At 38.3% G+C, this 24,823-nt stretch overlaps 1 protein-coding gene across 1 annotated transcript in view; it reads left to right on the top strand.

Annotated features, from left to right (window-relative positions):
* Nucleotides 1-24,823, top strand: part of NCKAP5 (NCK associated protein 5) — a gene marked incomplete at its 5' end in the record, with an annotated part of 153,782 nt that overhangs the window by 33,991 nt on the left and 94,968 nt on the right. Inside the window, 2 exons of the mRNA XM_035896719.1 lie at nucleotides 11,740-11,808; nucleotides 18,853-18,891. Of these exons, the coding sequence (XP_035752612.1) occupies nucleotides 11,740-11,808; nucleotides 18,853-18,891 (108 nt within the window). The remainder of the gene's footprint in view (nucleotides 1-11,739; nucleotides 11,809-18,852; nucleotides 18,892-24,823) is intronic.

The raw sequence follows: 24,823 nt of genomic DNA, 5'->3' as shown, positions 1-24,823 counted from the left end.
AAATTTTGAATCTTCTCTTTCTGTCATCAACCCTAAGCACGCTGGATTGCTTAGTTTCCTGGGGGTGGGTGAGTAGGGAGGAGATTGGTGTTCCTTGAAGACAGTGCCAAATTTAGGTCCAAATTTGAACTATTTACTATCATTTAATAACAGCCCTTCAGTTCAGGTGCATGGAGCTGCATAGAAGTACCAGTTATGGCATTAAGGCCATTTTTTGCATTGACCAATTAAATTCTATTTCATGTTCATTCCAATGACATTAGAAAAAAATATATAAAAGCCACTTTAAAGGAGAAGAGCTGCACTTGATAGATAGAATTTCTAGAAATTTAAAAAAAAAAAAAAATTCCTGTGTATACGTATATGTAATGCTTGGCTTCCTGGTACTTAATTCCAAGTTTTTCTACTTAATTCCATTGACTGTCATTTTTAATTTATCTTAGTGTTAAAGAAAAATAAGTAACATTTTTTTAACTAATTAGACTCTAAAATTATGTTCTATTTCTGAATTGAACATTTAATGTGACCTGCCAAAATTTGAAAAGGTAAATTGAATTCGCTAAAAGGAATGCTAAATTCTTGAATTTCAACTTTTTAAGAAAATGAACTTAAGGCCTTTGTGCCTTATTTCTCTGCTTAAGTTATTGAGGTGTTCCTTGTAAAGAGTTACCTGTTTGCGTCTTGAGCTTCTTTTTCCATACCCACTTCCCAGTGCCATGAATCCATAGCGGTATTGCCTGTACTTACAATGAACATCTTGGTTAGACAAGTAGCAAAAAATGAGAAATGGGTTCTGTTGGAATAAAGTTGCCCAAAGGTTAATTTTCATACATTCATGCTCTATTCTTTTCAAACTCTACATTAGATTAACCTTGAATTTGAGCATGCTACTCAGGAAGGTGTGGATAATGGAACTACAGAAAGTAGAAAACTGTCACTGTGTCGGTAACCTCATGGACAAAATTGCAAAGGTTTGAAGGATAACTCATTTAAAGTAACTTCTAAAGTTGCCTTTCTTATTGCTTGAAAAACTGTCCTGAAAGTATATGAGGTTTCCTCAAGGTCTGAATTTTAAAAAATAAAAAAATCTTCTGTTTTGTGATTAGGCAAGTGTGTTTTTTAAAAAAATGGTTGCCATAGGTATCATTTCAGAAGGACCCAAAGCCCTGGAAATCATAGAATCATAGAACCATTTAGCTTGGAAAAGACCTTTAAGATCATCAAGTCCAACCGTTAACCTAACCCTGCCATCCAACCACTAAACCATGTCCCTAAACACCTCATTTATCCTTCTTTTAAATACCTCCAGGGATGGGGACAGTACCTCCAGGGACTGGGACAATACTTGTATTGGTTTCAATGTCGCTTTTAAATTTGATCAAAATCTGCTGCAAAATGTTTCCTTTCAAATGAAAGCAAGTATTTTCTTTGAAAATGGCTGCACTGGAAGGTTTTTATCAAGCTTTTGCATCGGGTGTATAGCGAGTCAATGGTTTTCAACTAGTCTTTACTAATTTTGAGAAATTAGTATTTCAAAGAATTAGAATTTTCCCTGAAAAGTTTGGTATTTTTGCAAGAAAAATTGAAACAAATGCAGCTAAATGTGATACAATTAACTCTTATGTGAGCTTTCAATGCAAAGATATTTATGTATATGTTAATTACAATTTGATATTAAACACAAAATTCCCTTTAAGGTTAGTCAGGTCCACACCGCTTGCCTTTATCTGCCTGCATTAATTGTAAGAATCTTAGTTTCACTTACAATTTCAGGACCTCATACTTTTTTCATGGGCCAGGGATTTTATTTTTAGTTCTTTGATAGAGGAAATAACTGCCTGTTAATATTACATGGGGAAGCACAGTAGGTCTGTCAGAGTGAAACGCTCTCAGTTCTTAGGGGAGAACAGTTCTGTAAGGGAAAAAATCGCTTAAAACAAGAGGGAGAAAAAAAAAAAAAAGATGGAACAGCTGCCTCTGGTCCACAGTTTGCAAGGGGAAAGATCACCAAATGTAAATATTGGAAAATGAGAAAATAAACAAATCTCACCACACGTACACACTGTTCCTTGCATAAAAATTCAGTCTTATGTCTTACATTTGTGTGCTGTAATGTTGTGCCTGGGTGCACGCTTCTGGGGAGACGCCCTACACTGTTAGCACAGCGGCAGTTTTGGGAAAGATGAATGAGTTCCAACATTCCTCCTTCTTGACTGCCCAAGTCAGCGTTGCTGGTCGGCAGGCTTGGCATCACACGGCTTCACGGGTCTGCCTGCCCGGGAGTGAGAGGGCTTTCTCTTGTCTGTCATTTTACCCCTCATTCATAGCAGCTGCTTCGCTTTAGACAGCCTAGGAATATTGTTTGTGGAAGGTGAGTGCAATGCATCGCACTGAGGCACGCAGCTCAGCTCTTTGTTCAGAGGATGAATGGTAAAAAATAGAGGAGTCATGCAGGACTTCTGGTTTTCCATGCTTGTGCTTATATGCTTTATCAAGTGTATATGCATTATATAGACCATCATGTGTGTCTTTAACTTCAGGAAATACACTCAGCTTTATGCTGCCTGTCTCTGCTTATTTAAATCTCTTCTACTCCTCATCCTCAAAAATTCTTTTATATGTGATCATTTGGAAGACTTTTTGGGGAAAAAAAAAAAGACATCCTTCATAATTTTAACCTATTTGTTCGAAGGCCTCTATTGACAGTGTTTTACCTTTGGTTATATTGTAAGCCTGTTCTCTATAAATAATGGTAGAATTTGCTGTTTTCTATAATTTGCATGCAGGTGGACTTACAAAGCTATTATTGATATATCTGTTAGTAGCCTAGATATTTATTTGCTGGAAGATAAGCCTGGGCTTATAATGCAGTCTGTTTTGCTAGATCTATTCTCTTCTATTAACCTTCTCTTTAAAATGTCAACTCCAGACATTTCTGTGGTGTCAGAACGGAAAACATTGAAGGTTTTAAAGGCTCGTCATTCTTAACTACTTTAGAGTTAACCAAAATAAAAAAGACAAATATTGCCATTCTTGAACCAGTTAAAAATTTCCAGCCCCAACTTCTGAAAAATAAAATAGTAAAGGAATTTCACAGAGGAATTCCCAAGAATATGAGGTTTACTTTCAGTTGTTTTTACAAGACAGTCTCATCAGCAGTGTGTGAATCTCATTTGGTTTTGGTTTGTTTGATTCAACTCCTGAAGTTCAGTTGTTTATCCAGTATAAGTGCACTTGAAGGATTAAATTCTAGTTATCCCCTTCTTTCAAAAAGGAGTTGTCATCGTTTAGGTTGAACACTCATTGTTTCTCCTCATGGGGACTGGGAAATACAGACGGGAACAGAGCTGTGTGGTTATGAGCCCTGGGTGGGAGCCTGCGTGGGAGTCTGTCCCTGCGATCTGCTGCAGATCTCCAGATAAACTAGCGACTCCTGTTTTCTGATCTCTGGCAGCAGGAAATCCATAAAATTTTTAAAGCTGTTACATAATTTCCAGTGTAAATTCATGTTTAAATACATGAATCAGCTCGTCGATAATTTGTAAAACATCATATGTGGCTACACAGACCTTGGGTTGCTTTTTGTTAGGAACATTTAAGCCCAAGTTTTTAGGTAGTCATTAATGGTTGGCTTTCTGATGTTGAGTAAATATCTTCTGATTTCTAGAATACATTAGAAGAAGGTGGTTATACTGCTCTCTATGAGGCTTCAAAACCCCTTTATTGGTAGCACAGCCATAGCATAGCATAGCCTGTGAAATGGACTGCTTATGAGAACTGTTGGTGACTTGTCCTAATGTCAGTGTATTTTTGTGTCAATAAAGAATTAAAAAATGTATTATTGGCATTTTGAATTGCAAGAATGACCCCTACCAGTACTGTCCAGCAAGGTTTAATATGGCCTTTTTGCAGACAGAATTATAATTAACACTTGTATTGTTCTGTATTTTATTACTAAATATCGTGTGTGTGTTGCTTTCATGCCATGTTTTATCTCAATGTGAATTGAACATTGACTGACTATTTCAGGTAAAAAGTATCAAATGTTTTAAGTATGGTTAAAAGAGAATAGGCTATCTGTTTGATAATGCTAAAAAAAAAATCTGAAAATGGTGCAGCTGAGAAGGCTGAGGTCCCATGCGGTTTGAAGCAAAGGTGAGAAGCCTGGCTGTCATCATACCACTAATTTGTCCTTTTGGGTTTTTTCCCCTATCTCCATGAGGCAAAAGAAATAGTTGAGAGTAGGACAGTTGACAAAGCATGCAGTAATATTTTGTATTAGTCCACTAAATTTACTGCTTACTCCGTCAGTACCTAGCATTCTCCAGCCTCAGTTACTGTCCTGGGGATGGGGGGGGCCAGGGAGCAGAGCTGTAGCACATGGGCTGCAGTTCAGCAAGGAGAAGCTCCATGATTGTTCCAGTCTTGTTCAGTTGTGGAAAGCACAAAGCAGAAGGTGGAAACATCCAAATGTTGACAGGCAGGTTGTGAGGTGCAGTTTCCATTTTACTACTAGCAAAGACCCATCCATAGCAATATAAAAGGCACTGGAAAGTGGCCCGTGGAAATGCTTGCATAGTGCTAGAGTTAAATTAAGGCTTTTGTTGCTATAATTATGTTGGTTTAAAAGCATGAATGTAATTTTCAGTACTTCTAACCAGCATAACTATGCTGTTAAACTTTTCTCTGACAATTTGTTGGGTTAGCCTGTCAAAGGACAAATGTTCTGTGTAACATGGACAGACTAATACAAAGAGTTTCCTGTGACCAAAGATATGGAGATGGCTCGAGTGGTAAACTCGTCCTAGAATGGCAGCTTACAAAAAAAAAATGCCTTAAGGACCTAAAGAAAGATTACAACAACATTAATTTTTCCTTTACCAACAACAGGCTTTGACCTAGGTTTTGACTTTTCCTGTGTGCTATATGAAGCTGTGACCACAAAAATATACAAAATCAGAGGCAGTAAGCAGGAAAAAAATTGCTGAGCACATTTGAAGTGCTTGGACAGCTATTAATACACTGCACAGGGCATGACAAATGAGTGTCTGTGTAAATCAATAAAGCTTTCTATAAATGGACAAATGGTTTAGTATGAATAGCAAAGAAGTGCACATGGTAACCAGTGTTGTAGCATTCTGTCAGAGATTTTAAAGTTCACTGTCATAACTTTGTTCCTCTTGACCTTTATTGATGATACCTTCAAAGCATGTTGAGCCGCTAACTTGACACACAACCTTTAGACCTTCATCTCATACCCATGGCGGGGGGGGGTAGACTAGATGGTCTTTAAAGGTCCTTTCCAACCCAAACCATTCTATGATTCTATGATCTCCTTTTCCCTTAGTGCAAAATACATACTACTCTCCCAAATCTTCTCTCTTCCTCCCCCCATGCTTTTGTTTTGTCTCAACTCTACCATCGTTGAGTAAGGAAAACTGTCTTGTATGTGTTTCTCTCTTATTCATGCCATCTAGTAGAAAATTTAGTGGTGTAATTCATTTCATTGTGATTATAAAAGTTTAGAGGACTGTCTGTTGCAGACTTCCAAATAGGTACATGAGCTAATTCTTCACTTAAAGACCCCAGTGAACCAAATATATACTGATTCATGGAACAGACTAGCTAGTTAACAAAATGTTGTTCCTGTTCTTTTGACTTAATAAATCAAGGCACAGAAAGGTAAAGTTTAAACTTTTTGAAAAACACTTTAGGGACTTAACTCCAAATCTTATTTTCAAACATAATTTAAGCACTTCAGTTCGCTCTTTAAAGAAGCATGCAGAAATGGCTTTTGCAGGATGTTAAGTGAAAGTTGTCCGCTCAAGTGCCACTTAAAGAGGCAAATCTAGAGGACACATGGATGTCTCATGACATTCTCAGATATGAGACATGAGATAGCCATGAGAATGTGTCTACCACTTCTACCAAACACAGGTAAATGTTGAACAAAGTGTAGTTAGTAGACAGTCCTTAACCTCTTGTAGAAATCCTCTCTAAAATAATTTAAAAACAAAGAGGAGAGAATTAAGAAATCATTCTAAATGTCTGTATCAATGTAAGGATACATTTGCTAAGTGTATATTTATTTCAGCTATTAATAGTCTGGTGTTATTACTCAGCTGAAAGTTGCCACGATCTATGAGTGTAGGTGAGGACTGAACCCAGCAAAAAGTCTAGATATGGCACAATGAGACTGATGGGAGGTCTCATGCTTTGACCATGTAAACCCAGAAAAAAAATACTGTAATCTGGAAAGGAGCGGGGCAATTTTTGTCTCAGAGCCTACTGATAATAAATATTTTTTGTGAGACATTTTCCTCTGTTTTGAGGCAGGGGGGTGAGGGGGCTTGTATTTGTTTTTTTCCTATGATGCAGAAAGCTGTAGTGTCTTTTGTTCATTAACAAAAAAGTAAATATGACCACATTAAGGATCTATTTGAGATGCATTTTAGACTTCAGGTGAAGATGTGTTTTCAAAAGTTTAGGTGGTTGTACTGCCTGAGTGTGTTTTGGAGTTAAGGGTATCCTAAAGCTAATTATCATGACCATTTTAGAAACTTTTTTAAGAATTGTAATTGGCTTGCCCCTACTGATCCAGTGTATGACATGTTTTTAGAAACATGAAAAATGCTAAGGCTGCCGTCTGTCTCCTTGTTTCTTTTATAGCATCATGAACAACAATTCTTTGTGAATCAAGGAACTTCCTCTTGCACCAGAGGAAAATTAACTAATTTTAAGGAAACATTGTGTAGTGTGAAAACAAGTACAGTTTATTTTGTTGCACCTGACTCACGTCTACACTCATGGGAAATAAATGGTAGATTCTTATTGACTTTAGCAGGAACAGGACTAGGCCTCAGTGCATCAGGCGTGTAGTCTGTCTGTTAGTAGTCTCGAATGAAACAGTGCAAAAAGCTGCCCCATAGGAGAAAATACATCGTGTTCTTCAACATCTGTGAAGGAGAGAGAAAGGTCTTAGCTGACTTGAAGATAATCTTCATCATTACTAGGGCTATGTTTTCCATCCTGAGAAAGGGATTAAAATTAGAGTTGAAAAAGTCTCTCGTAATGACTGTATCTTAGCAAAGTTATCAATACGAGGCAATCTCTGTTTTATACAAAGTGTAAAGTCTGTATACAAAGTCTGAAGTTTTCACTTTCAAATTGATTTTCCATAAACTCAGTCTTACAATTCAGAACAAAGTTGTCTCTAATTAAGGCAGTTGAAGGCTGTTTAGCATTATCCAGGTCATGATTGCAATCTTTAAATTTTCCAATGTTTGGAGTGACTCTTGTGCAAAATACTTTCTTCCAAATTGGAACTAGGAAGTACCTCTGTTTTGACATTTGTAGATTCCTTGAATTTATAATGATCCAAACGCAACATGTAATGTTTCATTTAGTGGTAAGTTATGCCACAGTTATTTTTGGCTGACTGAACGATACTGTGCTTTGAGAGCTGACCCCCCAGGAAAAGACATGCTTGCCTGTAGGCACCGGTGGCTGGCATTGAATGTCACTTGTCTGCAGCAGTTTTCTGGGCTGCATCACTTCTGGTGTTTGCGAGGCTGAGGGACAGAAATAGTTTATTTCTATGCATAACATCAAATATACGTAAAGTCCTAGAGGACAGCTATACCTAAAACTAGAAATCACTGTAGAAATCAGTTGATAGCTAAGAGAGTACTGTTCTCAGTAAGGTAGTTTTTGTCCTGCCTCATCCCCTTCTAGGTTATGTGCAGGAGAAATGACTGCATTAGGGGTCAGTACTTCTCTACCACTGCCTCTGGGTGCCTGCAAGTGTGCAATAGCTTTCATGCTCTGAGAAGCGTGGGCGTCTTATTGCAGCTTAGCCTAGTGTAAGTATGGCCTGAAAATAAAAATGAAAATAAAATGTAATAGTGGTTTCCTCCAAGGAGACCTACTTTGCTTAACTGGCAAAAGACGCTAGAATATGCAATACTGGAGGTAGGCAGATCCTTCTGAGCAAAAATTGAGCAGATTTACAATAACATCAAAACCCAGTGGTTTATGTTAAATAAATGAAGGTTTGGATTAGGAGGCAGGGTTTTGAGACCACAAGTGCTATTACAAATTTTCCAAATGAATACTTTTGGGGGAATGAGGATTATTATCAAGTATTCAGTTGCAATATCAAGTGATTTAGTATATCAAGTACTGGTTTTCCCATGTTGTGAGAACTGGCACAGGATCTTAAGAAGTCAGTCAAGTGTTCCCTTCTAGTCCAGTCCTCATTACAAAAATGCCAAATAAATGGGCACGATTTGCTCAGCAATCAAGAAGCACAAAAGTCAAGCTAACATTGACTGCATTACATCCTTTCACTACACTTTTTAAGCCAGTGGTGTGAAAAAGGGTTTTATTATACAGATGTTTCCACTGTGGCTTGATAAGAGGGCAAATGTAGCATTTATTTATAATGCTGTCAAGTTCAGATTTCCTCATTTTGGTAGACTGTTTATAAAGAGATTCAGCTAACAGATCCAAGAAGACTTAGCTTCCATTTTACAGCCTCATAGAATTAAAAAAAATGGAGTAAGAGAAATATGGAAATATGGGGAACTGTCTAGGTATTTTCTATAGTACAGCTACGTGTTGTAGTTATTTTAGACATCTCTATATGGGAGCGGTCTGCCCTGACTATTTTAGGATAAAACCATACAATATATTTTTATGTTAGTAAATTAATAGAATCATAAAGGTTGGAAAAGACCACCAAGGCCATCAAGTCCCACCGTCAAACCAACACTACCATGCCTACTAAACCATGTCCCAAAGTGCCACATCTACATGTTTTTTGAACACCTCCAGGGATGGTGACTCCACCAACTCTTTGGGCAGCCTGTTCCAATGCTTAACCACTCTTTCACTAAAGAAATTTTTCCTAATATCCAATCTAAACCTGCCCTGGCACAACTTGAGGCCGTTTCCTCTTGTCCTATCGCTTGTTACTTGGGAGAAGAGACCAATACCCACCTGGCTACACCCTCCTTTCTGGCAGTTGTAGGGAGCAATAAGGTCTCCTCTCAGCCTCCTCATCTCCAGGCTGAACAGCCCCAGGTCCCTCAGCCACTCCCCATCAGCCTTAGGCTCCAGACCCCTCACCAGTTTCATTGCCCTTCTCTGGACACGCTCCAGCCCCTCAGTGTCCTTCTTGGAGTGAGAGGCCCAAAACTGAACACAGCACTCGAGGTGCAGCCTCACCAGTGCCAAGTACAGGGACACAATCACTTCTCTGCTTCTGCTGGCCACACCATTCCTGATACAAGACAGGATGCTGTTGGCCCTCTTGGCCACCTGGGCACACTGCTGGCTCATGTTTAGCTCTGTCAGCCAGCACCCCCAGCTCCTATGAAGATGAAAATTGAAAAAATTAAACCTATTGGTATACCAACATTCATGAGTTAAAGGCTGTGCAGACTAATCCTTTAACGATTTCTTCAAAACAGTAAGAAAAGTCTCCAGGGAGACTTTATGGCAGCCTTTCAGTACTTAAAGGGGGCTTGTAAGACAGATGGGGACAGACTTTTTAGTAGGGCCTGTAACAATAGGACAATGGTAATGGTTTTAAACTAAAAGAGGGTAGATTTAAACTAGATTTAAGGACAACATTTTTTACAGTGGGGGTGGTGAATACACTGGAACAGGTTGCCCAGAGAGGTGGTAGATGCCCCATCCCTGGAAACATTTAAGGTCAAGTTGGATGGGGCTCTGAGAAACTTGATCTAGTTGAAGATATCCCTGCTTATTGCAGGGGAGGTTGAACTAGATGACCTCGAAAGGTCCCTTCCAACCCAAACCAATCTATGATTCTATGATAAGAATTTATTTTGGATGGCATTTTAGGCTGATATTTGTAGAGAAAACATCTGAAAATCTTTAACTCACAGAAATACATTTTTATGTACCAATCATCTTTTTATTTTTATCAATCAGTCTGGAAGAATGTGTCTATAAAAGCAAACTGATAACTGTATATGATAGCCGCTTTGGTATGGAGAACTACTTACCCTCCAGCTTCTGATTTCTTACTGCTGCTTTTGCTTTTGCGGCTTCTGCTTCTACTTTGCTACTTCTGCATCTGTACTTTTTGCTGCTTCATCTCACATTGCTCTCTGCAGGATCACCCATCGACTTTTTATAGCCATATGTTGAACACATTGGTAGGTGACATTGTGAAAATATGATGCAGAGTGTTTTACCACCTTTGCTGGCTTTGATTGTACCCTCAAGATAAAGCATGAACTCCATACAGTTGTTTATTTAGACTTGTAAATAAGTAAAGTCTATATGCCCTTGTTTCTTACCTCACTTTTATTCTCTATTCTATTATTCTATTACTCTATTTCAATATGCTGGATAATTTTGTATGTTTATTTTTTCTTCCTAATCTTATTTTAGGATTTAGCTGAATTTGAAATTGTTGTTAATGAATCAATTTATTGGACTTTGGGGTTTTCATTTTGTTGAATCATTGACTTTTCTTAACAAGGAAGAGAGAACTGTACATCTTTGCATAGAATCCATACAGTACATTACATTAAATTTTTCTCTAAAATTACAAATGTTAAGTATATTTATGACTGTTGCTTTGTATAACCACAATTCTCTTGAAACAGCATTCATTTAACTTTTATAGGTTGACAGAAGGTTACAGCGAAGCAAGTAATGTAAATTGTATAATAGTTGTAATTATGTGAATGCATTGATTTTGGTGTTACGGTTACGTGATGTGAGGCATGGGTGGCAGAGAGGTTTCTAGAGCCAGTTCTAACTCATAGATTTTTATATATTGTTTCAGGTTCTCAGTCGTTAAGAGAAAACTAGTTGAAACTTGCGCTGATGCCACTGTATACAGCACACTTCAGAGATTTTTCCTTTTCCAATACTGAAAGAATTCCTGAAGTCAAGTCATAACATATAGAAAAAGATTTACTGTAATTTACATACCAGGTTGTGCCATTTTGAGGTTTGCACTATGCAAAAATACGAATGTAACAGAAATTAAAGATAGATGAAAGACACTACAATACAGGAAACCTTATCATATTTAAACTGACATATGGGAGAGAAAAATTTTCTAACTTTAAGATTGCATTTAGCCGTAGTAAAATACCTCTTACTCTTGAAATTATAGGAATAATTTTTTAAGTAAAGACAAATACATTTATCTGGTTCTGTTAAGGGGTGTAATTCACCAGTTACCTGTAGTATGGCCAGTGCATCTGGAGTTACCCACTGCAGAAACCAAGTTTATGAAGGGGTGCCACAGATAAAAGTTTAGATAAGATTGCCTTTTGTTTCCTTTTGATAAGTAGCTGCCTCTGCTTGCTTCCAAGTGGCTTTCTCAGATAGCAAGTTCACTGTAAACAGAAAAGGGGGAGGAAGAAAAGATATACCAATATCTTCTATAATGTTTCATTGCCAACTCTATTGCACCTGACAAGATGAGATTGCGGGCATACTTGGAATATCTGTTCTGATATTGTTCTAAATTGTAATGCATGGTGTGAATAATCTCATAAATGAATGTCACTTCTGTTTTTAGTCAAAATAGCAACTTGTAACAACAAATTGCATGGTGCCTTTTATTCCGGATCTTAAAGAAGTACACAAAGGAAGCATCCTGAGAAATTTTGTGAATTGTCATGTAGTACAAGATACCCTTTGATTAATTTACATGTTTGTTTATTTATGTATTCTATTTTATTGTAGGCAGAGAATTCAGCGCTGGCTCTGGAAAATGAAAATCAGAGAGAACAGTATGAAAGATGTCTTGATGAGGTAAGGTAGATAAAAAGGTTGTTCTTACCTGATACTCTAATTAAATGAATAGAAACAAATCTCTCCCTCTCTTACAAGATTGACATTGTTCTGCAATTTTCTAGTATTACCTCATTCTAACTAATCCCAAGAACATCTGTCTGGCAGTCATAGATATTGTTCTTCATGACCTCTGCTGTAAATCCTGTTTTGACCACATCTCTTCACCAAAAAGTTGATATCCTTGTGACCGGTATTTGGAACTGGTTTGGTTTCATTAGGAGGAGAAAATTATAATTTGCCTATTAGGTTTTGTGTGCTCCTTCTTTTCTGTAGAGTGGAACGCAAGTGGCAGTGGCTTCTTCCTTCAAAAATCCCCCAGCTTTTCTATGTAATATAGTCTGTAACCAGGGAATGTAGTCTCTCGGCTCCCCCTTAGGGTTGCATATGCAGCTTTTTATGCTGGGTTTCTTCTAGATGTTGGCTCACTTCTACTACATGGCTCAGCTTCTGATCAGACCTTCCAGTTACAGCTACAATGTAATTCACCTATCAGTTACTGTCTGAGCACTCCAGAAATTACTGTTCCAGAAACGTCTAGTATCTTCTATTGCATGCAGCTTTCTCCATATATATACTGATGCTTGCTTGTTCCTCCCATCCATTCATTCATCCTGAAATAAGGCTCTTCAGTATACAAAGGGTTTAAAATAGTTTTAAGACTTTCAGTAGCTCGAAGAGCTCCTTAGCAGAAATCATTTACCTGTTCCATAATAAGAATGCATAGTAGCATAAGCAATTAGCTAACATGCAAACAAAACAAAAACTACACCAGCATCTCAGCTGTAACTTTGAGAAGAGGGTGCATGAGTGTGCAAACCACACATAGCAGATGACAACTTATGGCTTTTTACCAGCTTTGTACATTTTTAATCAGCATTCACTGAAGTATTACTGGCATGAGCAATACAGCTCTGGTACAAGAAGCATCCAGTTTAGTGCAGATTTTCATCAGCAAATCTGCATTTTTGCCACTATAGCATATTTTTATCAGGGAGCTGGAGTAAAAGACTGACAGATACATGTTCCCACTAGGTTATGCTCTCTCTGTTCTGTGGCACTGGGATGCTGGCAGAGCCTTGGTCTGCATGGGCCTGAGTCGCTCCATTAGCGCACACTTGAATGATATTTGGATGTCTTGGTGATAGGGATGAAATTACCATATAATTGCTAACTTTAGTTTAAATTACAGAGCTTAACTTAAAATTATTTTCTGATTGTCTAGGAAAAAATCTGCCTACATAATTAATTTTGGTAATGAGTAAAGCACCATAATTGTCCATTCCAGCCAAACACTCCATATAGATTATAAGGAGAGAAGATATGTTTTTGTTGTGTTTGCAGTAACACAATGGATTTCTGATCCAGGGTTGTGTTTTTTAGATGCTGCTGCTTTTTAAAGAGCAAATAATTAGTTCAAACTATGCTCTGAACTTCATTATCTTCAACGATACATTGGCTGTTTTCAGTTCTTCCATATCATTACAGCTGTATCCATCTTCTCCCACTGAGTCAACTTTTTCAAGAGAAAGTGATTCCCTGCTTTATTTTTTGTTTGCTTATGTTCTTCCTTTTTTTGTCTTCTGTTTTGTGTGCAGTGACCTCTCTTGTCCTTCCCCATGGCTTGGTACCACTTTTTTTCTTCTCCTTCCCCTTTCATCCCTCACAATGCTTTGTCAGTGGCACTGTAACCAGCATTGTTTTAGCTGGCACAGACTACGACCTAATCCTTCATGATAACTGAGGTGAAGAAGTTGTTGCCAGTGACTCAGGCAACACAACCATGTTTAATAATTGCAAGTTCTGCAGGAGTCCCAGGTTAGCACCCACCTCAGCACGTTCCCTTGGTGGAGCTTTATAAGAAATGGCACATTCTGACCTTACTTTATTATAGTAACAAAGAAGAGAATAGGAGATGAGAGATCAATGTAATTAGTGAATAACCCAATCAGTGATTGTGAGAACCTTCACTTCCAACCAGAGTCTTCTGAGGATGTGTTGTATGTGACAAAGTCGTTTCCAAAGAGGCATTCTTACTGAAGATCTTAAGAAAATAAAACATTTTTCATAAATATTTTTATGGGGGAAAAATAAAAGTCTTCTACTTGAAAATTTCTTTCCTTTAAGACTTTAAGTCTGATGCTTTCTGTGTTCATAACTCACCACCTTACACCAACCCAATTTTTGAAGGTAAAAATCTCTTCAGGCCTTCGCTATTTTGGGCTTCAGGACTTCTTCAGCAGGTTTTAGGAGCAGATGTATCCTCTTACAGCTATGTATCTGTCTGTGCTGCAGCTCCATTTTGCCCCAGGGAGACCTGATGGGTTTAAAGGGATGAACACACATGTTCCTGAGAACTCAAAGCTATGATCACACCTAAACCCGAGACAGCTAAGTCTGCCACCAAAAAATTTGAGTGCCTACTACAACCATTATTTTGATTTTGCCTCTGAAGTCCAATTAGTCATGAGTGTATTGAACTTCTTCTGGGGTGATACACAATAAATGATTACCTCCAAAGCTAATACTTAGCCATTCTGGCTAGTTATGTGTTTGGGGTGCTTGACAGGCCCTTGAGGTAATGAAGGTTGGGAACATCATTTGATAACTAGTGGGAGAATGCTCCCGTCTTTCACTCATCATTGAGTACCTTCAAACTGCAGCTTCTCTCCTCTGAGCACAGGCAAACTCTGCTCAGGGCACTCAAGCATCATTTAATCTGGCCACCCTGCCAGTAGTGTCACTGCTTGCTCCCTCAGGTCTCTACAGCAGTGTGATAAAGACACTTGCTATGCACAGTGTGCTTTCTGCTGAGGTGTTGGTGGCCATTTAGCTGCCATTTAGCCTCTCCTATGAGGACAGGCTGAGAGAGTTGGGGTTGTTCAGCCTGGAGAAGAGAAGGCTGCAGGGAGACCTTATAGCAGCTTTCCAGTTCTTAAAGGGAGCCTATAGGAAAGACGGGGACAATCTTTTTAGTAGGGCCAGCTGTGACAGGACAAGGGGTAATGATTCTATATGAAGGTAGTAAAAATAATCACCATGATTTTTCTGTCTATGTGTGACAAAAAGGTACTAGAGCTGAGTTTTTAAAGCTACGCCTGCCATTATTTTCTCTTGTTTTTCTTTTTTTATCAATGATTTTACATAGTTCTTTTCATTCATATAATGTCCCACATTTAATATTGTATGAATGCTTGCACCTGTGACTTAAAAATGCATGCTCTGTAGTCATTTTCATGGTAGAATTCAGTGAAACTCAAATGTTCAGCGAGATGAAATCTGAAAAGAATAAGGGTCAAGCTGAAGTGAGTCCTTTATAAATTTTAATAAACATTCACTGATTTTTAAAGTAATTGTTCATCTCTGAAGTGTACCTCTAAACAACTTTAGAACAGTATTTGGAAGATGTCATTGAAATGTTCCAGTACTTGATAAATAAGAAAAGAGCTCATTTAATTCCAGAAATACTCCATAAACGTATCTTTCTGTCTCTGAAAAATTTAATGCAGAAACCAGGATTGTTTTCTTGTACCTTTGGGGTTTGAGGTTAACATACTTAATCCTAGTTTCCTATCCTGAAATTCAGCTGTCAGTTTATTGGTAAGTGGTAATGTCATGTTTATTCACATCTCTGTGCCAGCTGAGATTTCTGTCAAGCTTTACCATACTTAACATGCATGAAATCATGCAACTTAGGGTAGATTATGTTTTTGCTGATATTTTAAGAATTAGATAATAAAAAATACAAAGTTTTCTTTAAAAAGGCATTCTATTTTTAAGATTTGAATAAAATGTAAGACCTTTCATTTTAGTACACTTGAAATGTCTTTGTGCATATGGAACCATTCATTAAAGGCAGCTGTTTAAAATCTCAGTATTTGTAAAAGGTGTAATATATGTTACACTAGGGTCTCTTCTTTTGATTCATTCTTTTATACCTTTTCTATTAAGACCACTTTACAACATGTATATGTAAACATAATTGTGTAAGGAAAAAGTGAAGCTGGATCTTTTATCTCTTTTATTGCAATCCACAAAAGAAACCTCACCCAAAGATCTTGGCTATTAAGTTCAAAGGAGAGTCAGGCAGTGTGAAGGCAAGCAGTGTCATCTCCTACATAATAGCAGACTAAGGAACCGGCCATCTCTATTCTGTTCCTTGTTTCACCTTGATTAACTGCATGAATCACAGGTCAAGTCATTTTACAGCCTGCTTTTTACTGGGATTGAGCTGCAGTTCTGCCTCATACCAGTGGGAATTTCATATATTCTGCATCTCAGAAGTCAGTCCCTTTGCCTTCAATGGTCTCAGTTTCCTCAGGTTTTTGTGGTTGTGACTACCAGTTTTGTAGTGCTGGCTTATGTTGTTCGTTCATATCCGTGGTGTCTCTTGATGCCTGTAAGTAAATATGAAGTAGATCTGCTAGCTTAGCAGTTTATTTCCATCTGGACACTAGCACTGCTGTAGGAGTGGAATGGCAACCTCATTTGAAATGCAAAAGTTTGGGTATGATTCCACTTGCTGACTGCTAAGTTAATTTTAGTAACTGCAGAACATTTTACTGAAGGCTTCCCACCTCTGTTCCTGCTGGAAACCAAGAATACAGACTTGAAAATCTTTGTATAGTAATAACAACACAGTTTGCCAAGCTTCTAGATACTAGAATAAATGACCTCATTTTGTAAAGAAACTAGTTACATATCTCATTGAGATCTATGGGAGCTATGGAATACTGGCAGGTACTTTCATTTAGATACCTAACTTCATACACTCAAACCTGAAAAGTTTGTCACAGCAAGTTCGTTTTCTTCCCATTTGGAAGATTATGACGTTTACACTCCTCTGTGCAATATATCATAGAATCATAGAATGGTTTGGCTTGGAAGGGACCTTAGAGATCATCATCCAATCCCCCCAGCCATGGGCAGGGACACCTTCCTCTAGACCAGGTTTCCCAAAGCCCCATCCAACCTGGCTGTGAACACTTCCAGGGATGGGGCTTCCACAACTTCTCTGGACAACCTGTCCCAGTGCCTCACCACCCACATAGTGAAGAATTTCTTCCTTATATCTAAATCTACCCTCTTTCAGTTTAAAGCCATTACCCCTTGTCCTGTCACTCCATGCCCTTGTAAAAAGTCCCTCTCCAGCTTTCTTGTAGGCCCCCTTCAGGTACTGGAAAGCTGCTATAAGGTCTTCCTGGAGCCTTCTCTTCTCCAGGCTGAACAACCCCGACTCTCTCAGCCTGCCTTCATAGGAGAGGTGTTCCAGCCCTCTGATCATCTTCATGACCCTTCTCTGGACTCCAAGAGGTCCACATCCTTCTTCTTTTGGGGCCTCCAGAGCTGGACGCAGTACTGCAGGTGGGGTCTCAGGAGAGTAGAGTAGAGGGGGAGAATCACCTCTGTCGACCTACTGGTCACGCTTCTTTTGATGCAGCCCAGGATACCGTTGGCTTTCTGAGCTGCAGGTCCCCATTGCTGGGTCATGTTAAGCTTCTCATCAACCAACTCCATTAAAAAAAAAAAAAAAAAAAGCTATAGGAGTAATTTTGTAGGCTATTCTGTTGTGAGTGACTAGTACACAATTCAAAGAACCTTTTAGTTCTTCCTTGGTAAAGTAACTCCATGTCAGAAAGTAAAGAAATAATTTATTCTATATGGTTTGTTCAATTTTCAGGTAGAGCAAATAGCTCTTAAAAGTACATGCCAGAAGGAACACTGTTGGATGTAGATCCTGAAAGCCTATAGGGCAAGGCACATGCTTTTTCAAAACTGTAACTTATTTACTTCTGTTGGTTATTACTGTTCTAATATTAGTCTGTGTCTTCTGTTAAATCTTGTATAGAGCTATTTTATGGGACCATTGTTCCACAGGCTGCCTTAAGTTAGGGACCAGTTTGGAGAAAAAAAATTATATTAGGCAGTTTTATGAGAGTATGAATCAAATGTAACTTTTGGATCTAACAAATTGAATTATTTACAGAAGTGAATTACCTTCAACTCTTTCCTCACAACTCAGTTCACATCAATGGTGTGGGGTTTTTTCTTTAATTTGCCAAAAGTAATCAGTGCAGATTTGGTGATACCTGCATATGCTTTACTGTAATTTCTGAAAGCCAAAACTAAACCAGAAATCATAACTACTGTCTCTTTTTGCACAGCATGAGATCTCTAGTGCTCTGCCTAATTGAAGAGCAAAAATACAGGCAAACACACTGTGCGATAACATATGCATATATAGTTATAAATTACATTAGAAACGTAACATACAAGTTAGAAATCATCAACAGAAGATCTTATCTCAGTCCCTTTTTCTCTCCCTTCTTCTTCCCCTTTGCTGCCCTTATGCCTGCTGGTAAATATAATATAGAAAGGATGTATAAAATAAATAACTTCAAAAATTCCCTGTTGAATATATAGTTCTACTAATCAATGCTGTGTAATCTCATTCAAGTCAATTATGCTGTGTGGTGTGAATGCCTTCCAACCGCATTCTGATGACAGTAGGTACTTTAATTTTCTGTAGCACTTTATGGTTTCTGCTTGTCATGATAGATGTACCATTTTGTCAATATTGAATCAAGAAACAATTAAACTTCATGAAAACATTCAGGACTCCATCCTGTGCTGGTAAAAATCAGCTCTAGTGAATGCAGTCAATCCATGCTGATGTACACCAGCTGCATATAGGACTGTGAAATTTTAACCTAGTCCAAAGAAGAGATGACAGAAGTTAACCAAGTGTCCATCATGTCATACTGCAATTGATACAGTACAGATTTGTTTATAATGAGGACTAGGACAGAAGTAATTAATGTGCATTTCATGTATTCTTACTAGTATTATCTGATGAAAATACTAATAATAACAATACTAATAATGAAAATACTAGATTGGTGGTGGTTATAGGTGGAAAGTGGAGTATAAAGCCAGAAAAGAAGGTATTGTTATGCAGAAACACACAGGATAACATACTTAAACTACTTTATTTATTTATTTCAGGTAGCTAATCAGGTCGTTCAGGCTCTACTTACTCAAAAGGTAAGTTGTGATTTGGTTATTGTGGTGTAACTTAAAGCTTGCAGATGTTCATTGTTCATTTGAGAGATACATATTCTTATACAATATACATCTATAGTATACATTTTTTAAAATAATGTTCACCCATTTAATTACCAAGACTGCCACATGTCAGGCCGAAAGTCAAGATTTTGTAATCCAAGTGAATAAAAATCATGAGACTGTACATACAGACTTGATCTTACAGGACCTGTATCCAATTTTTGTTTACCTATATTGAGATAATGGCAACTGAAAATCCTTCCTCCAGATGGTGGTTTTTCCATTCTGTATCCACAACAAGTTATGTCACTCCCACAGTCCATTCCTGTGGAACATAAAAAAGGTAAATTACAGTGCATGTCAATAGCTGGCACGGTCACTCACATTCAATGGAAGGAAAGACTTCGCGTGGACCTGTGCTTCCCTGAGTGAAAGAGAAGGCTCCATGTATAGAAAGGGGATTCGGCTGCTCTACTTGTGGGCTGGGAAGCAGCAAGAGAGAACGTGTATTTTGTCTTAACCCTTTTGATGTCCTCCTGCTCCATTCTCCTGGGTAAGCAAGGGAAGTACTGCACAGGCAATATTCTTGTAGAGTGATTGCAAACCTGGCAGAATGAAAAGATTCACTATGGCTTCTATAAAGGTCAGTCCTGGATCAAGTCATGTCTGGAGTTTCCGTTCACACTCCAAATGGTTGGATATGAGGTGTGGTTGTTTCAGATAGAACCTAGTGGGAGGAATGAAATTAAAAATTAGCTTGCTAAAATGAAGAAGTGATCTGGAAAAAAAGTAAGATTAAATTAAATGGAGAGAAAAGCCAGGTAATATATGTACGCAGAAATAATCAGCTGCCCAGAGAGGGTAGGGAATAGCTGGTAGGACAATTCTACAAAAAAGTGGTCTTTTATTTGAACATGATTCCATGATGTCATTTTGTTGAGGGGGTTGGGGGGGGAAGACAAACAAAATATAAAGATCTATAAGAATAAGCTATGAACCTTCTATATTCATGAAATGATCCTTTGTGAGATCTAGACCACTTGACAAATGTGGCATTATTAAATTCTTTGGATCGTTTAGCTTTAAAAAGATGAGTCTGAAAGAGACATAAATACAGTCTTTTGGTGCAGATAGTGCAAAGAAGAATATAAACTGTTTTGTCTACACTGAATGACAGGACAAGAAATAATGTTCTTAAAATGCAGCAAGAAACACCAAGTTAAGATAATAAAAAACCTCTGCCACACGCCCAAAAGCTTTCTAGATGCAAATATAGCAAAGCATTGGAATAGGTTTTGGACAAAGAGTGGCTCCAAAGCCTCCAATATGGGCATCATTCAGAACAGCAGAACACCCCCACAAAGGGGGTGAGCAGGGGCTGAGGGTGACAGCAGAGCAGGCAGGATGCTAAGCATCAAGTGTTAGGGTCAGTCCTGGAGGTGCTGATCAGGGTTGGCCTCAGTCCCATGTTTGCTGGGCAAGTCCATGGGGAGGAGGCAGGTCTGAGCGAAGCCAAGCCAGGGGTGCAGGCTGCAGTTTAGGAACAAGGAGGCAGGAGCCTGGGCGTGGGCGTAGGTGCAAGGCGGCCACTGTGCAGCTCAGACATGAACAAGATGTCCTTGGGCTCTGCCAACTAAACTCCTAAAAGTGGGGAGTGTGCCCTGACAGCAGGATGGACAAACATCCGCACCCATAAAGATCTACACCTAAGTGAATGGTAAATAGATGCAGAAGGTTGCATTTGGCCACCTGCACATCAGGGAGAAGGCTGGATACCGTTCTCAGCTCCTTACTGGACAGATTTTTTGTGAATTGGTTTTATGACATTCTGTATAGATTAAAAGAAGTGCAGGAAGATGTTCTGATCCCCTTAATTCTGCTCTTGGGTATCCTGCTCTGAAAGACAGAGATGTCCAGGTGACCTGTGGGTGAGTGATGCAAGACTCTGGAGGGTGCAGTTGCTCGTTATACAGATAATGCATTGCTGTGGCCCAAGCTAGTGTCCTGAATCCAGAACTAATAATCTTCCCTAAATCTCTTTACCTGGCAGTTGTGGCCACGAAACAGTGACGCAGCTGTTACCACAGGTTAGGGATGAAAGTATCGTCATTCAATCCCATGGTTTTTTGATGCACAGCAAAGCCTTTTACTCTAGAAGCGGGATTTTGCCTTACAGCATTTGGAAGTATTGTAGCTTGGAGGTGATTTGTGCAAGCCACAACATATGGGGAAGCTTGCACTGCTGCTATCTGTGCTGTATTACTCTTCCTGTACTCTGTATACACATATGCACTATGGTCTGCGTATCATCAGAGGACTGCAGTCTGCAGAGCTATTGCTGTAACACCTTTTTGGAAACATAACTTCAGCTATTTTTAAAAAAATCCCAAATCTGTGTTTCAGTACAGCTTAAATGGAAATGGCGGCATTTTCTCATATTAATACACACAAAAACCTCATCCACATTTTGTAATATAAAACCATATGTGATTAAATATTTACCAGAGGGTTAATATCAATATATTAATCTCTAGTTTGGGAATATTATGGTTGTTTCCCAAATGAAGAGAGGAGCTTTCTGAGTCCCTTTGCAAAGGCATCAGACATTTTGATGACTACATACTTTCTCAGTAATTAATCCTCCCAAACCCATAGGAACCAAGGAGTTCATATGGATACAATAAAAACAGATTTGAATACATTTAATAAAGTGATTTACTTAATATTGATGGGATTTAACAGCTGCTTACCTATTACTGTGTAATAACAGCTAATTTAATATCCCCAGAAAGAGGAAAGAGGGTACTCTTCTAAATGCTAATGAATATTAACTGTTACAGTGCTCCTGACACCATTCATACAAGTCCTTTTATAAGAAAAGACAGGAACACAATAGCATACAATAAAGAGGAAATTGGACTCCTCACACCAATCCCAAGTAGGTATATATTGGAATCCAACTAGTAACTAGTAAACAGATAAATCTACCGTTGTGCAGCTAAGCAGTAAGACAGAGCCAGTCATGCCACAGTGAGATAACACACCTCTGGGGCATAGCGAGACATGAAGAAAAGCTGAGAGCTTTCAGAAAATGGAGAAGAGTGATTTTGTACAGTAATGCACACTGTGTAGGCTTTGCTGTGAATTTGAAATTGTCCCTCAAGGACTAATTTTTGTTTAAATTAAGTACATGCTGTAATGTAACGAATAAAGCACTGTGTACTCGCCAGCATGTGGAAAGGCTGTGATTCCACTGAGAGATTCCGGTGACACAAATTGAGTGATCAAAGCTTGAGTGATTCATCAATGTCACTGAAACCTTGTAATGGAATTACAATCTTAAATGTGCACTTTTCAAGTATATAATTTGTTACAGTACATATAGAATTTCTCTAATATGAGAGGCTTTTTTTTACTGTGACTATGGATAAACTATATTAAATTAAGATTTTTGCTGAATTAGCCACACCACAAAATTTCACAATTCTAGGTAGAAAAATTATATGGATTTTTTACCACTTACTAATAGAAAATTTTACCTCTGGGAAATTTAAGAAGTCAGAAAAACAAAATAATTTGAGACAGACCTGTATGCTTTGATACTTACTGGAAGCATCCCTTCTTTCTCCTTCCACCCAAGGACTTTTCCTATAACATGAGATGATAGGAATGCTGGGGACTGGATTTCTTTTTTTTCTTTTTTTTTCCATGTAAGACCTGGATCAGCATTTTGAAATTTTAGTTACGCCACTTAATGAAATTTTTTTGTGATCTATGTATCTGTTCTTTGCATATGACTCTCCTCCATAGGAGTGTATTCAGGAGAATATTGTTTACTCTGGGTTCTGTATGAAAGTTATTTCTTCAATGAAAGAAAAAAGAAGTGATCAAGTGTTGAAACAGAAGAATCTTCAGAGGAAGAGTAGCATATTTCTGGAACCTCTAATGAGGACGGTGAATCCCATTTTGGAGAAGAGTGAGTTTCATACTGAAGAGAAAAAGAATTGAGAGACGCTCAGATATTGCTGTGGTGAGACCATAGGAATACCTTAGATATTTGGGAGATTGCTATCTTAATAGCTGGTCATTTTGCCCACAGGAGAGGAATTACATGCTTCAGATATTTGGTAGTTGTATTAATTGGTAATTTTAGGACTTCAACTTTCTAAACTCAGACTTTATTTTACCAGAATACTGCTGCCTTAATGTGCCTTATTTCTCCTCTGGACTATGTGTGGCATTACCTTTGGCACGGTTTATAGCATCTGGGCGGGTAATCTACTATCTTATATTTCAGTTTTTACAGAAAGTCTAAAGTTTGAAACATAAATTTTATGGTTTTAAAACTGTAGGATAGGCAGGTTTTGAGCAGAGGCATTGCCAAGATTTAAATTTTTTCTACATTGTCAGTTTCTGTGAATGATTTTTCCCTTTCACTGCACTTAGAAGTGTTGAAGTGTTAAACACTGCTGTAACAGCTAAGGCTCTGTTTTAAATTCTCTGATTATTTGTGAAAGGCAGATAATAATGGGTCTTGATGCTTGAAGTTTCCTAATAGAGATTTCCTTGTGTAAGACCAGAGATAAGAGGTCTCACTGACAGAAATCAAAGCTGTAGGGCTTTACAAAACATCATACACAAGATTTTTTGGGGGTACTGTTGGAAGGCTCTAGCAATTTTACTTGAACAGCCACTTGACAGCCACCTAAAACAAATATTAAGAAACTATCAAGAGAAAATAACTGCATTCATCCAGTAATATCATAAAATCTCATACATACTATGTGCGTAAGAAGTTGTTCATAATTTTATGAAAGTCTCAAGATGAGCTTATTTTATTGTGTCTTCACCTCTTATAACCTCAGTGCTGGTTACAGTGGAGACTAGAGCAACTGTAGGCAAGAATTTAAGCTACATCTGACTAGAGTTCCTCCTCTGAGTTGTTTTCTCATAAGGCTAGGCCATCATGTTGATAATGGTATTGACAGGACAGCATATGGGGATCCAGAGGCCTGTTTCTCCACCTTCATATGGTCGAAAGTAATATCAGCTAGGCAATACCACAGGGCAGCAACTGTCCTAAATTTAAAGGAATATGGGAAAGTGGTTTGGACATTTGGTTTTTTGGGGTTTTTTTATGGCTTCAGCTTGTTATTTTTATGTGTAATCTTTATTAAGAGACTGTTCTTCCTGATTTATGAAGCTCTCGCACCTCAAAATGGACTACTACCCAAATTATGCTGAAAGGCTGACTGTCAGATTCTGTTCTCTTTCCAAAATCCTCTTTCTGATAGAATCCTGTATTCCTTCAAGTGTCCAGGAAAAGCAGGTCTTACACTGAAGATTGATAGTTATATATCTGCTGTATCTGAAAGCCATTAATGGCTTGTTCATGATGAACCTGACTCGGCCTCGGCTAAAAGACCTGCATCTTTCGGTTTTGACAGTAATGTGCTGTGCCTTAAGATAGAGGTTTAACACTCCACCTCTGCTTCTAATGGCCTGTTTTAAGGCTTTTTGGTACCTCATGTTGGAAATGTCAGGCAGGACCATATTACCACGTCTGGTGCACCAGCATCTTACTATGGCCTAGCCAGCTCTACAGTGGCAAGTTACAGTGGGGAAGATACAGACTATCCACAATGTGCCAGCCAGAAATCCTCACTTGGTTATTCCAGAAAAAGCAAGGAGGGGATCAGACATCAGAAGAGTACCTTGAAGGCACAGTACCACTTTGAACTTCTTCCTGGTTTGGTATAGCTTATTCTTTTTCCTTAGCTTATGCTTATTACAATAATCATATCTTAATTGCTGCTTTCTACTTTGTGTCGGCTGCAAAATGAAACACATTGCCTGCAAAGTCACTTTTTGTACTAATACTCCAAAAGAATGTGTCAGGTAACTACTGTTC

The sequence above is a fragment of the Egretta garzetta genome, unplaced genomic scaffold (genome assembly GCF_000687185.1).
Source record: "Egretta garzetta isolate BGI_Z169 unplaced genomic scaffold, ASM68718v1 scaffold416, whole genome shotgun sequence".
Taxonomy (NCBI): Eukaryota; Metazoa; Chordata; class Aves; order Pelecaniformes; family Ardeidae; genus Egretta; species Egretta garzetta.
This window is presented reverse-complemented; position numbering and strand designations above follow the sequence as displayed.